Genomic DNA, 13632 nt, shown 5'->3' on the forward strand with positions numbered 1-13632 from the left:
TTGGCAGCCTGAGCTGACCAAGACGCCATCTGAAAGCTCTGAGATGCCTGGTGGGTGTCTGGGAAATGTTACTGCCAGGAGCAACCTTCAGCTCCTGGGATGGGCAGGTGGCCTGGAGATGCTCACCTGCCGCCCAGCACTACCCTCACTTTACCCTCTCCCAGCAGGAAGCCAGGTTGACTGTGAACAGCAGCAGCAGAGCAAGGAGTGGCATAAGGTGTGGGGCCGGAATGGCCCCTAGACACACGTGGAAACATTGCCTCCTCCTACTGAATGTATGTTAAATAAAAGGGAGGGACAGCGGGGAAAACAATCCAGTAAGTAAAACTGGTTAATGTAACTAGGAAGATTGGACAATTTGATGGGCATGCCAAAATACTGAAGGAGGAGGAACAGCAGGAGCATTGAGACACAAAATATCCAACGACTTTCAGCTCTTCCTCCACATAGTAACTTCCAATGAAGCTGAAGGAGGATGTGCTCTAAACCAGAGAGGTTTTATGTGCATCATATAACTTAATATTACAGATCTATAGATCCCACCATGAGAAAATAAGTTTATTGAGCAATTAACTTCAAATTTTATTTTCCAGCTGTTTGTATGTGTCACTGAAAACGCTGGAGTTGAAAAAAAACGGGAAAGAGCATATTCCCGCCTTTGGGAAGCTTACGGCGAGATGAGGGGACATGGGTAGGCGTAAATGTAAGACAGTGAGCCCTGCATTAAGTGCTGTATGTCGAGAAATGAGTATACTGGAAGCTGAACCAGACTGAGCAAAGCCACATTTGCGTGTGAGTCTTTTCTGCTTACTGGTTGGAATGAAACTGCATCTTGCCCTCCAAGAACCACATAAATGAGGTCACTCCAAAACCACCTCTATAGGCTTCCCACCAACCATGGATCCGCTGTCTCCCTGTTGGTTCCGTGAGACAATATGGAATGCATGCCCTGAGCCAGCTGGCTGGGCTCCACAAAGGAGCACTGGAGAATTGGCTGTCCCTGCTCCCACTGAGGGGCTCAGTCAGCCAAGACTCTAGCAGTGCAAAAGTAGGAACTACATGAAGACTGAAGGGGCCCAAGGGCCTTCCTCATCACCCCATCCAGGAACATCATTATAACTACTGAGGAGCCGGGCACTGCATGCCCACCGCATGCCTGGAGCCAGCAGGCTGGGCTCTGCAGTCCCGCACTGTGTAGAATCTTCTGTCAAAAGCTGGCCAAATGGCCACTGTGTCTGCTCCCAATCCTCCAAACGCCGGTTGTACCAGTTATTATAATTGCAGAGTTTAATAAAATACTGCAGAAATCAATGAAATGTGAGCAAAAAAAGGATTTGTTACTGCTGTGAACACTGAGGTCTTTGAGAGCCTTGCACAAGGCAGACGGTAAAACTCATTAAGTTTCTGTAAGGCAGCTGGGGCAGAGTCCAGAGGATTTCTATGCTCCGATTATTCCTAAGTATCTTTAAGCTTTCGTACACTATGAGGAACCCCAAATGCGAAATTTCAATGGCTCATTGTAGATGTACATTATGTAAAAACAGGACAGGGAACCCCACACCCTGGAGAGAACTCAAAGACAGGATAGGATGGTACGTCAAAGACAGGTGGCTACTTTTAGCTGTTTTCAGACACAATGGAATGCTAAAGTGAAAGGTTCAGGATTCCGCAAGTTAACTGATATTTCAGTTCAATAATCACTTATAAATTCTGATCCCTTTAAATGACAGGTTCTGCCTGGATGTGGAGCCAAATGCGTAGTAAGTGACATGCAAGCAGCAATCACCCTCCTTGTTGCCCCTGCATTAATACCAGTAACGATCACTGTCACAGCAAGTTATTCCACATCCGCTCTATTCCTGACATATTGCAACATGATTTGCTTGTACTCTCTCTCCATCCTTATAGCAGCCTGCTGAGCAAGGAACCCTTATCATCCGCACTTTGTCACTTCATCTAGTTCAAACCCAGGACCAGGCTTGGCCACCCGAGCCCATTTGCAGTGAGGGGAGTGCTAGGACACAGGCCAGGTCTGTCTTAGCTTTCACTCCACCATGAGGCACCATCGACTTTCCTACCTCCCTAGAACTCCAGAGCCAAGACTAGATAGCCCACTGCCCCAATTCCTCCCCCGTGTGCCTCTCTTCTCCCTGCCTCTCCGGTTTGTAGGAGAACTGCCCATCATAGGTTCACAGAAGGCAGCCAGAAAGTGGGCTGGGATCTGTTCTCTCAAGATAGTAAGCTCAGGGAAAGAATCATTAAGTGAAAACCTGACAATGGGGCTGTGTTACTATGGACCCTAATCAATACCTAATCAATTACAGTTGATTTTCGTTATTGGAGGTAGTCGTGTTCTATAAATTGCTGCAAACACTGATTTGACCAACACTGAGCTTCTGTCTCTAGGAGAAATACAGGGTTAGGGTCCTTCGAGCTCTAGTTACAGTGTTTTCACCAACCGATTCATCACATAACCTTGGCTGGGTGCAGTGACTCACACCTGTAATCTCAGCACTTTGAGAGGCCTAGGCGGGTGGATCACCTGAGGTCAGGAGTTCAAGACCAGCCTGGCCAACATGGTGAAACCCCATCTCTACTAAAAATGTAAAAATTGTCAGGAGTGGTGGTGCCTGTAATCCCGGCTACTTGGGAGGCTGGGGCATGAGAATCTCCTGAACCCGGGAGGCAGAGGTTGCAGTGAACCAAGATCATGCCACAGCACTCCGGTCTGGGTGACAAAGAGAGACCCTAAGTTAATAAATACTGTTGATTCATTAACATGAAATTCTCAGCCATTGGTGCTGTAACTCGCCCCTGAAGGAAGAATTGTCTAACACATGTGCTTTCTCCATCAGGCACAGCACAGTCTTCTTGTGCTGAGGGACACTGGACATCGCATCAGCACTGCACTTGCATTTTAAACAGCAAAATCAACAACAGAAGCACAAAAATGGGGGAATTGTAGCACTAAATAGACTATGGGAAGGATGCCTGTCTGCAGTATGAGCTGAAACAAGGAAGAGCTTTACTTTGTTCAGTGTTAGATGGGAACATGCAGGTGGGCAACCCGAATTTTGAGTCTTTCTGCTCATGTCTTCAAATGATCACAAAATTGTCCTTGGTATTGATTTTGGGGTTACAAATAAATTGTGTCCAGGAGGCTAATTTGCAAGTATGGAATCCACGAATAATGAAAATCAACTGTAATTTAGTCTTTAAATTTGTAGATTTCAAATTGGTAGAAACTTGCCAGTTTCTAATTCTAATGTCCCCACTTAATACACCTGTCACTCTAACATTATTAAAAGGGCCATAATCACAGCCTAGTCCACTCATAATTTTTATCTACCTGACTCTACTTTTTTATTCCTAGGAAGCCTCATGCTGCTACAGAAAGCAAAGCCTTGGAGGAATCCTTCCTCCTAACAAGGAAGCTCCAGGGTGGCAAGTCCATGCTGCGGACGCCTTCCTCTAAAGACATGCACTTCTCTTCCAGATTTATGTTCCCTACCTGAGGACCTCTATTGATTTGGCAATGCCTTGCACTGAGAAGCTTAAAGCATTTTCTAGGCAAACACATTGAGGAATCTGGCATCGGAATATTTTCTACAGCACGTATGACAGAAGCCAACAGTCATCTGCCCAGGATGGAAAGAAGAAAGGCGTCAGAGAATGAGAGTTTCTCAGGTGGAAAGAAATCATAAACGTCAGGTCACCCAAACCCCAGAGGCTGCCAAGTTCTCAGTAACCTTATGCCCCCAGCACCCTCAACACCCCCAGGATTGCTCAAGGTGGCCCCGGGTGGCAGCCCCACCCCGGCAAGTCATCTCCTAAAATAGGCTGAACAAACTTCAGCTTGCATCAGAACCACCATGAGGGCGTATTAGGAGAGAGATTTAGGGGCCCTATCCCAGAATTTCTGATTCAACAGGTCTGAGGGGGGACAAAGAGTTTGTATTTCTAAGTTCCCAGACTTATGCTGATGCTGCTGGTCTTAGATAACACTCTGAGATCCACTGACCTAAAATATTTGTGCATCAGTGTGGTTTATACTAACAACCTTGTCACCACATGCAACGCGGGCTTCATTACTGCATCCTCTGCCATCATTTGCACTCAGTCTCCCAATCACCCTAACAATGAACACTACAACATTAACTTCCAGCCACTTAAATGGTACCAATGATGGGGAGCTCAGGACCTCATACAAGTCCAAGCCCCTGTTTAACTCTCCTAATTTTCCAAAGTGCTTTGCTCTCTTGAATCACAATCTGTGCTCACTGAATGCCTGCACCTCGGCCCTATTTCCTTCCATGCACAAAACCTATCAAGGCTGATCTCCCTGGTGAGAGAGTTGTATGATTTTCCCAGGGGGAAAAAAAAGTAAAAATATACCTGGCTAGCGTGAAACAACCCTTTATTCAGGATGATTTCTTTAAAGGCTTTATGAAGCAAGTGTTACTGTTTTACAAAGCAGCCTGTGAACTCTGCGCCATGTGTTGACAAACTCAGTGGGTTTTCAGTGAAACATTTCATCAGGTAAGACACATTGTAGCACTGCTGAGGGGATATCACCCAGATGTCAACGGCTCAATGCCACACAGTAGACTTGTGGGAAAGTCTTAAGCCATTAGGTCATGGAAGATAACTGTGCAAGAGGGGGAAAGGACACTGGCTTGGGAAACACTGGTGTGTCATATAATAAAAACAGTGACCAGCCAGCCTGAGCTCTGTGCCTGAACACATCTTCTGAGCCCTGTACAACACCCCTGTGAAGTAGAGACACATGGATCAGGAGCCCCAGGTCCCACCACTTGGTTTCCAGTCACCAACCTGTCCCCAAATGAACTGCATCTGTACACCGACACACCCCCAACTGTGCCATTTAAAGCTAACCCTAGATATCACATCACTTCATTCATAAATATCTCAGTATATATCTTTAAAAGTCAAGAACATTTTAAAACATAGAACAAATTACCAGTATTGTGAAGAATAATTCCTTAAAATATCTAATTCATGTTCAAACTTCTCTGCTATAAGTGTTTTGGGGTTGTTTGGATTTCTTCTTACAGTCTAAGTTACAGTTTGAATTGGGATCTGAATAAAGTCTTACGATGTTTATTTAATATGTCACTTCAGTTCCTTTTTTTTTTTTTTTTTTTTTTTTGATAGGGAGCCTCTGTCACCCAGGCTGGAGTGTAGTGGTACAATCTTGGCTCACTGCAACCTCCACCTCCTGGGTTCAAGCCATTCTTCTGCCTCAGCCTCCCAAGTAGCTGGGATTACAGGCGCACACCACCACGACCGGCTAATTTTTGTATTTTTAGGAGAGACAGGGTTTCACCCTGTTGGCCAGGCTGGTCTCAAACTCCTGACCTCAAATGATCCGCCCGCCTTGGCCTCCCAAAGTGCTGAGATTACAGGCGTGAGCCACAGTACCCAGCCCAGTTCCTTTTCCTTTCTCCTCTTTTTGCAATTTTTTTGAAAAAGACGGGGGTTGTTTCTACCCAGTAGAATTCCCTCTGCCCTGGATTTCGCTGAGCCCTGCAGTGTGGCTTCACAGATGTCCTGGCCCCTGGACTTCCTGTCAGTTGCAGATGGAGCTGAGGCTGGGTCTGATTCTGATTTGATTCTGGTGAGGACTCGGCTGGGGTTAGGACTTGGCCGTGTACTTCCTGAGAGGAGGCTTACAACCCTATGACCCGTGGTCTAACTCCCCTTTTGTGATAGTGGAGGTTACAGAGGACCACAGCCTGGAACCAGACAGTCATTTATTAGGAGTTTGGAAAGGGCACTGTGTTAACCCTATCACATTTTCAAGGTTGATTAGCTGGAATTCCTCTTTCAATACAACTTTCCCTCTTCCTTTATTTGGAAACTCCGAAGAACAGTTCCCAGAGGTTAAATGGTCGACTGCTTCTCTTTATTTACCTAGGGACTGCTGTGGTGGTGATGGTGGTAATGGTGATGGTGATGATGGTGGTGGTGATGGTATAAGTAGTACTTCTGAAAGTCTGTTGTATACATTAGAAAATTACATCTGTGTCCAAAGTACAAAGCTAACAGCTATTACAACCTGGATGCAAGTACAGCCTGCCCCTGTGAAGTCCCTCATCTTCCATGACCCCAGGTTCTCTTCAAATTCCATTATTTCTGGAAAGACAGGCCACAGGGCTACCCCAGGGCCTGAGGGCCAGAGAGGACGGGATGAGGAGTGCTGGTGGTCACCATGCTGGAAAACGAAGTGTTAGTGAAGTAGAGAAAACTTTCCACTAAAGTAGAAAATACTCATGCAATTAAACATGTTTCTCCTTATTCTTTCTTTACAATTGAGCCTCCAAATAGGATAAGGTTTCCGGCAAGAACTTTTTTTTTTTTTTAATTTTTAACAAAAATTGTTTCCTAATACTCTCGGGAAAGTGCACACTTTAAACAAACCTGTTATAAATGCACCAGGAGAATGAGACAATTATCACAGCAGCTATGAGGACCAGGAGCCCATGAAGTTTCAGATTTTGAGGGCAATAGTTGCCCTGCTGCTGGAAGACTGACACTCAGACTTGGGTCCCCAGCAACACACAGCATGAGTGAAGTTTCTGCCCAAAAAGCTCAAGATGCCTTCAGAGACCTGAGGAAACCGCCATGGCACCTGCTTCTCTAAACAAGGACTATTGAGCCACAGAACACCACAAATTCATAGCCCTGCAACCCCCATATTTGAAGATAAGAAAACAGAAGGTTAGAGAACAAGGCCATGTATAACAGGAGCAGCCTGAGCCTAGGCCCTGGCTCCTGGACCAAGCCAGCTCCTTCCCACGGCGCCCGCCGGCTGTCCCCCAAGTGGATGTAGGTTGGGGATGTTGTTGTGCGCGGTTTTCTAGATAGGTATCCCTTTTGCAGGTAAAATACACTCAGGTAAAATAAATAATGCTCCAGTCGAATGCCTCCCCTGGCCTGGAATCTGTAATGCCTCCTTGTCACATGCCAACTTCTCTCCAACTGCAGACATTAAAAAAATAAAAATAAATTTAAAAAATCAGGCCAGGCACAGTGGCTCACGCCTGTAATCCCAGCACTTTGGGAGGCCAAGGCAGGCAGATCACAAAGTCAGGAGATCGAGACCATCCTGGTTAACATGGTGAAACCCTGTCTCTACTAAAAAAATATAAAAAAATTAGCCGGGCATCGTGGCGGGCACCTGTAGTCCCAGCTACTCAGGAGGCTGAGACAGCAGAATGGCGGGAACCCAGGAGGCAGAGCTTCCAGTGAGCGGAGATGTGCCACTGCACTCCAGCCTGGATGACACAGCAAGACTCTGTCTCAAAAAACAAAAAAAAAAAATAATTAATTAAAAAAAAAAAAAAAAGAAGCACTTTGGTAAGATGAGGCAGGCAGATCACTTGAGATTCAGGAGTTCAAGACCAGCCCGGTCAACACAGTGAAACCCCGTCTCTACTAAAAATACAGTAATTAGACCAGGCATGGTGGCTCACACCTGTAATCCCAGCACTTTAGGAGGCTGAGGCAGGCAGATTACCTGAGGTCAGGAGTTCAAGACCAGCCTGGCCAACATGGTGAAACCCCATCTCTACTAAAATTACAAAAATTATCCGGGTGTGGTGGCGCACGCATATAATGCCAGCTACTCGGGAGGCTGAGGCATGAGAATCACTTGAACCCAGGAGACGGAGGTTGCAGTGAACCGAGATCACATCACTGTACTCCAGCCTGGGAGACAGAGGAAGACTGTGTCTCAAAAAAAAAAAAAAATCAGTATTTAATGTTCCCCTTCAGTAATTACTGCTATTTCCTGAACCAATCACACATGGCCACTGCCTTCAAGGGCCCCTCCATATTTAAAATGTGTGACTACTGCTGAAAGAAATCAGAGAAAACACAAGCAAATGGGAAAACATCCCAGGCTCGTGAACTGGAAGAAATGGCCATACTATCCAAAGCAATTTATAGATTCAATGCTATTCCTATCAAACTACCAACATTATTCTTCACAGAATTAGAAAAATACATTGTAAAACTCATACGGAACCAAAAAAGAGCCAAAACAGCCAAAGCAATCCTAAGCAAGAAAGAACAAAGCCAAAGGTATCACATTATTCAACTTCAAACTATGCTACAACGCTAATGTAACCAAAACAGTACTGTACTGGTAAAGAAACAGACACATAAACCAACTGAACAGAAGAGAAAACAGAAATAAAGCTGCACACTTACAACCATCTGATCTTCGACAAGGCCAACAAAAACAAGCAATGGGGAAAGGACACCTTATGGAATAAATAGTGCTAGGATAACTGGCTAGCCATATGCAGAAGAATGAAACTAGACCCTTACCTTTCACCATATATAAAAACTAACCCAGGATAGATTACAGATTTAAATGTAAGTCCTCAAACTATAAAAATCCTGGAAAAAAACTTAAGAAATACCCTTATCGACACCAGCCTTGGGCAAAGAATTTATGGCGAAGTCCCTAAAAGTAATTGCAACGAAAACAAAAATTGACAAGTGGGAGCTAATAACTAAAGAACTTCTGCATAACAAAATAAACTATCAGCGGAGTAAACAGATATCCTACAGAATGGATGAAAATATTCACAAACTATGCATCCAACAAAGGTTGAATATTCCACACCATAGGTTGAATATCTCACACCAGTCAGAATGGCTATTACTAAAAAGTCAAAAAACAACAGACATTGGCTAGGTTGCAGAGAAAAGGAATGCTTGTACACTGCTGGTGAAAAAGTAAATGAGTTCAGCCACTGTGGAAAGCAGTGTGGAGATTTCTCAAATAACTTAAAACAGAACTACTATTCAACCCAGCAATTCCCTTGTGGGTATATACCCAAAGAAATATAGATCATTATAGCAAAAAGACACACGCACTCATATGTTCATCACCATGCTATTCACAATAGCAAACACATAGAATCAATCTAAGTGACATTAAGCGTTGGCTGGATAAAGAAAATGTGGTACAGGCTGGGCGCAGTGGTTCATGCCTGTAATCCTAACACTTTGAACAGCCAGGGATGGCAGATTACTTGAGGTTAGGAGTTCGAGACCAGCCTGACCAACATGGTGAAACACTGTCCCTGACAAAAATATAAAAGTTAGCCAGGCATAATGGCAGGCACATGTAATCCCAGTTACTCAGAAGGCTAAGGCAGAAGAAACGCTTGAACCCGGGAGGCAGAGGTTGCGGTGAGCCGAGATCGTGCCACTGCACTTCAGCCTGGGCAACAGAGTGAAACTCTGTCTCAAAAAAAATGTGGTGCATATACACCATGGAATACTACAAACCCATAAACAAGAATGAAATCATGTCCTTTGCAGCAACATGGATGGACACAGATGTCATAACCCTAGACAAATTAACACAGGAACAGAAAACCAAACACCACATGTTCTCACATGAGAACATGGGAGGTCAACACTGACCACATGTGAACATAAACATGCGAACAGTAAACACTGGGAAGTGCCCAAGTGAGCAGAGTGGGAGAGGGACGTGGGTTGAAAAACCACCTATTGGGTACTATGCTCCTTACCTGGGTCCAGTACACCTGGGTAACAATCCTACACTTGTACGCTCTACATCTAAAATAAAAGCTGAAATTTTTAAACAACTTTAAAAACCTTAAAATAAATAAGTAAAGCATGTGACTGCTCTAGAATCTGTGCCATAAAAGAAAAGAAATCCCACTCAACCTGATTTTTCTTGTCCGCAGCAGACGTCCAGCCATCAGACTTGGCAGCATTCATTCATTCGAAACATTGCTTACAGGTGCGTCCAGGGACCATACCACAGTATATCAGCGGAAGGTGCCTTTGGTGCGTCCACCCCTGACCCAGCCCACCTGTCACTGTAGGAGGAGAGTCCCCAGCGCAGAGAAATGCAGCAACCCTGAACCACAGATGCAGGTAATGGTCAGGGCTGGTGAGAATCCAGCGCCTGTGAGCCACACACCTGCAGCCCAGGCCTCCTAGCCGGGGTGGGTTTTTAATCATTAGCCAAGGCTTTGTGCTCCTGGGTGGATGTAAGCTGACACCGGGGTTAATATGTTCCCTGCTGTTGACCGTTCACAATTCCCTCCACCTGCAGAGGCGGGACAATAGCTTGAGGAACAGTATCCAACCCACCACTTTCAAATTCCAGCTACAAAGGGAGAGCGCCTGCTTGTGTGAGGCTCACATTGACGGGTGTTTTGTTGTTGTTGTTTTGGTTTTGGTTTTTTTTAATGTGTTGAAGGTTTTTCCCTCTTTCTCAGCAGGTCAGTGAACTGAGACCTGCGGACTCCTGGCTGTGGATGAGAAGTCTGCCTGAAGGGAAGGCCAAGGCTGCCGGGAAGCCTCCTCACTGGGGCTGAGTTCCCAGAAACCCTTTGGAAATAGCTAAAGGCCTGGATGTTATTTTAGGTGTGGGAGGAGACGGTGAAATCAAAGGAAAAGTATGGATCAAAGTTTAGCCTGTGGGGAGAGAGGGTGAGGGTGGGGGTGCCACAACCCACAGGCCTCAGTCCTAGAAGTCTGTGCCCACAGGGTCCTGAAGGCCTCACCAGGCAACTGTGCAGATGCCGTGGGGAGCAGCTGGAAACAGAGGCCGGGACCAAGGGCAGGGGCCATCCTGGTAACCATCTCGCCGTCTCTGTCTCTGGGAACTGGGCTGAGCTCTGAAGGGCAGCCATCCTGGGTCCCACTCACCCATGGAGTCGTTCAGGATGGAGTGGAAGGGGGTCTTCCCTTCCAACCTGGGCTCCCAGTGACTTAGGGCCTGACCCCTGCAGGCAGCTCCAGGGCACCCGCGGGCCCTGTCAGCCTTTCCTGGAAGAGTCCTGGGGTGATGGAAACCTCACAATTCTGCCCAATTCGAATGACAGTTTATCACCAGAAGCTCCTCTTTTAAACAAGTTCCACTAACATCTTCTGCTGTTTCTCTGCCCATTCTCAAAGTCTGTTCCATCTGAGCAGGATGCAGCAGTTTGGAGAAGGGGCCTCGGCCAGCCTTTCCCAGGAGCCACCTCCCTCTCGGGTGGCCACTAGGTACCAGCTCCTCGCAGTGCGTGTCTCCACCCAGATGAGGCTGGAGCACCATGGGCCAAAAAGGAGTTCCAGAAATGCCTGAGGAACAACTAATCAATATGAAAGAAGGGAAGGGATGCATCCCATTGTATTAATTTTCTGAGGCTGCTGTAAAGTACTACAAAGTGGGATGCTTCAAACAAGGCATGTGTTCTCTCTCTCACAGATGCAGGGGCTGGAAGTCTGAAACCAAGGCGGCAGGAGCTCTCTCCCTCTGAGAGCCCAGGGGAGGATCTGTTCCTGCCTCTTCCACCTTCTCAGGCTGCCACAATTGGTAGGGTTCCTTGGCTTGCAGACCCGTGGCTCCAGCCTCTGCCTCTGTCATCACTTGGCTTTCTCCCCGTGTCTGCGTCCTCTCCTCTTCTTACAAGAACCCAGTCATGGAAATCAGGCCCAATCTAACCCAGCATGACCTCATCTCCGTCATCATTCCAAATAAGGTCACATTCAGGGGTTTCAGGTGGACATGAATTTCGGGGGAACACAACTCAACCCCTGTATCTCCCCTACAGATGGTTCTCTGGGTCTGTGAGAAGTAGGGATGCCCTGCTAAGTGTTCCAGGTCGAATATTCTTCTCACTGCACGCTCTTTCCTTACCTGCAGGGCTAGGTGTGAGTGTCACTGGGAAAGGAGCCCACTGGCTTGCCCTTCTTCACTGGTACCCATTGTGTGTGCCCATCAAGAGAAAGGCACGTGCACAGGGAAATAGGGAGACACTTTCAAAGGGGTGAAACGCACAGAAATCTGAGAGCAGTCCAGGACTGTGACCCTAAACTTGCTCCCTGGCAGCTCCCTACACAGGCCTTACAGTTGATTCGCCTAAGCCACTCTCTAGAGGTTGGAGGCATCTAGACCAGAAGGCGCAGGTGTGCCGTGGGAACAGGAAGCCCTAGCCCACATCTCCGCACATCTTCAGGCTGTCCTACTCCCTCTCACAGCGTAAATCCCGGACACTCCTGTTGGTCTTCACTTGTTCCAAAGCAACAGAGAACCATCCTGCAACACATCCACACCCTCTCAGGGCTGAGGTCATGGGGAGTGATGAGGCAGGACCCTGAGCCATTGCTGTTCAGGACACAGCAGCTGGGAGATGGGGCTGCGGCTCATCCCCCAACAACGATGCACCCTCCAGAGGGGCACTGGGTGAGAAGGAGAAGGATTCACAGTGCTGGCGCCACCCCTTCCCCACCTTCTGCTGAGCGACCTCACCCGCATCCAGCCCTCCCAATCTGGGTGTGATCACCCACGCAGCCCTCCTCCCACTTGACTGCTCAGCATCCACACCCATTGTCCTCCACGGTGCCCCGCCAATGCCCGAATGCTGCGTGCACAGGCTAACTAAACACCACTCTATGATGACTGAGTGTCAAGGTAAGATCTGGGGAATGCAGTATCAGTTTTTTGTTTGTTTGTTTGTTTATTTGAGACGGAGTCTCGCTCTGTTGCCCAGGCTGGAGTGCAGTGGCGCAATCTTGGTTTACTGCAACCTCCGCCTCCCGGATTCACGCCATTCTCCTGCCTCAGCCTCCCAAGCAGTTGGGACTACAGGCGCCTGCCAACACACCCAGCTAATTTTTTGTATTTTTCGTAGAGACGGGGTTTCACCGTGATAGCCGGAATGGTCTCGATCTCCTGACCTCATGATCCGCCCGCCTCGGCCTCCCAAAGTGCTGGGATTACAGGTGTGAGCCACCGCGCCCGGCCCTGTTTGTATTTTTATTTCTGGGTCTCGCCTGACCTTTGCCAAAGCCACAGATGTTGAGTTTGGCTCTTCTGACCAAATGGAACACCTGGACGCTGATCCAACAGGATCCTTGAAACTTTTCTCTCTGCTTCCTGGAGATCAGAGAGATTAAGGAGCAAGGACATTTGTGTATCTCCATTGACCTAATATAACTCAATTTCACTGTGACTCTGGTCAAATATGTTTGCATGAAGGCTCCTGATGAGACACACAGAATCTGAAAGGGGCAGCGGTGGATCCAGACACCACGTGCATAGGTGATCTTCAGCCGAGACTCTGCTGTGGTGTACAGACCTGTGACTGTGTTTCTTAAGTTTACCGCAGTGGCAGAAACAATCTATAAGCAGGAAATAACCAGTGTCCAATCAAATACCTGGACTTACGGGCCGTGAGGACAAGAAACACATACCAGAAGAAGACTTGCGGGAAGCCTTCTGTGACAACATGCATGCAGAGACCAATGCAAGCTGGGGCCGGCAGAACAGACCCACATAGGTCACCTGGATCCACTGTCCCAGATCATGGGATGCTCAGCTCACTAAGCCCCCCAGCCGGTAGTTTACATGCGGAAAGCGTGGGTGTTTTGTTTGAAATTTGCTTAATTTTTCTGTAAAATAAAATGGAGATCATTAAAGTGATTTCATTTATCTGAAGCTCCTCCTCATCCATTTGGTCAGCATTCTTTCTGAAAGAATCCAATAGCTTCATGAGACTCCATCACGGCCACTGGGGCAGAGGCAAGGATGGCAGCACATGACCTGCACAGACTTCCTGACAGTCA

The 13632-nt window shown here is 47.1% G+C and overlaps 1 protein-coding gene across 10 annotated transcripts in view; it reads right to left on the reverse strand.

The window, feature by feature from the left end:
* The window catches only part of LOC105492346 (tensin 3), a 308210-nt gene that overhangs the window by 182507 nt on the left and 112071 nt on the right, over positions 1-13632 (reverse strand). Inside the window, exon 1 of one of the 10 annotated variants that reach the window (XM_011759353.3) lies at positions 9736-9875. The exons of the other annotated variants lie outside the window; for them this stretch is intronic. Coding sequence (XP_011757655.2) covers positions 9736-9789 — 54 coding nt within the window. The 5' untranslated portion in view covers positions 9790-9875. Of the gene's footprint in view, positions 1-9735; positions 9876-13632 lie in introns of those variants that run through there. 10 annotated transcript variants of the gene reach the window in all.

The sequence above is a fragment of the Macaca nemestrina genome, chromosome 4 (genome assembly GCF_043159975.1).
Source record: "Macaca nemestrina isolate mMacNem1 chromosome 4, mMacNem.hap1, whole genome shotgun sequence".
NCBI classification, from domain to species: Eukaryota; Metazoa; Chordata; class Mammalia; order Primates; family Cercopithecidae; genus Macaca; species Macaca nemestrina.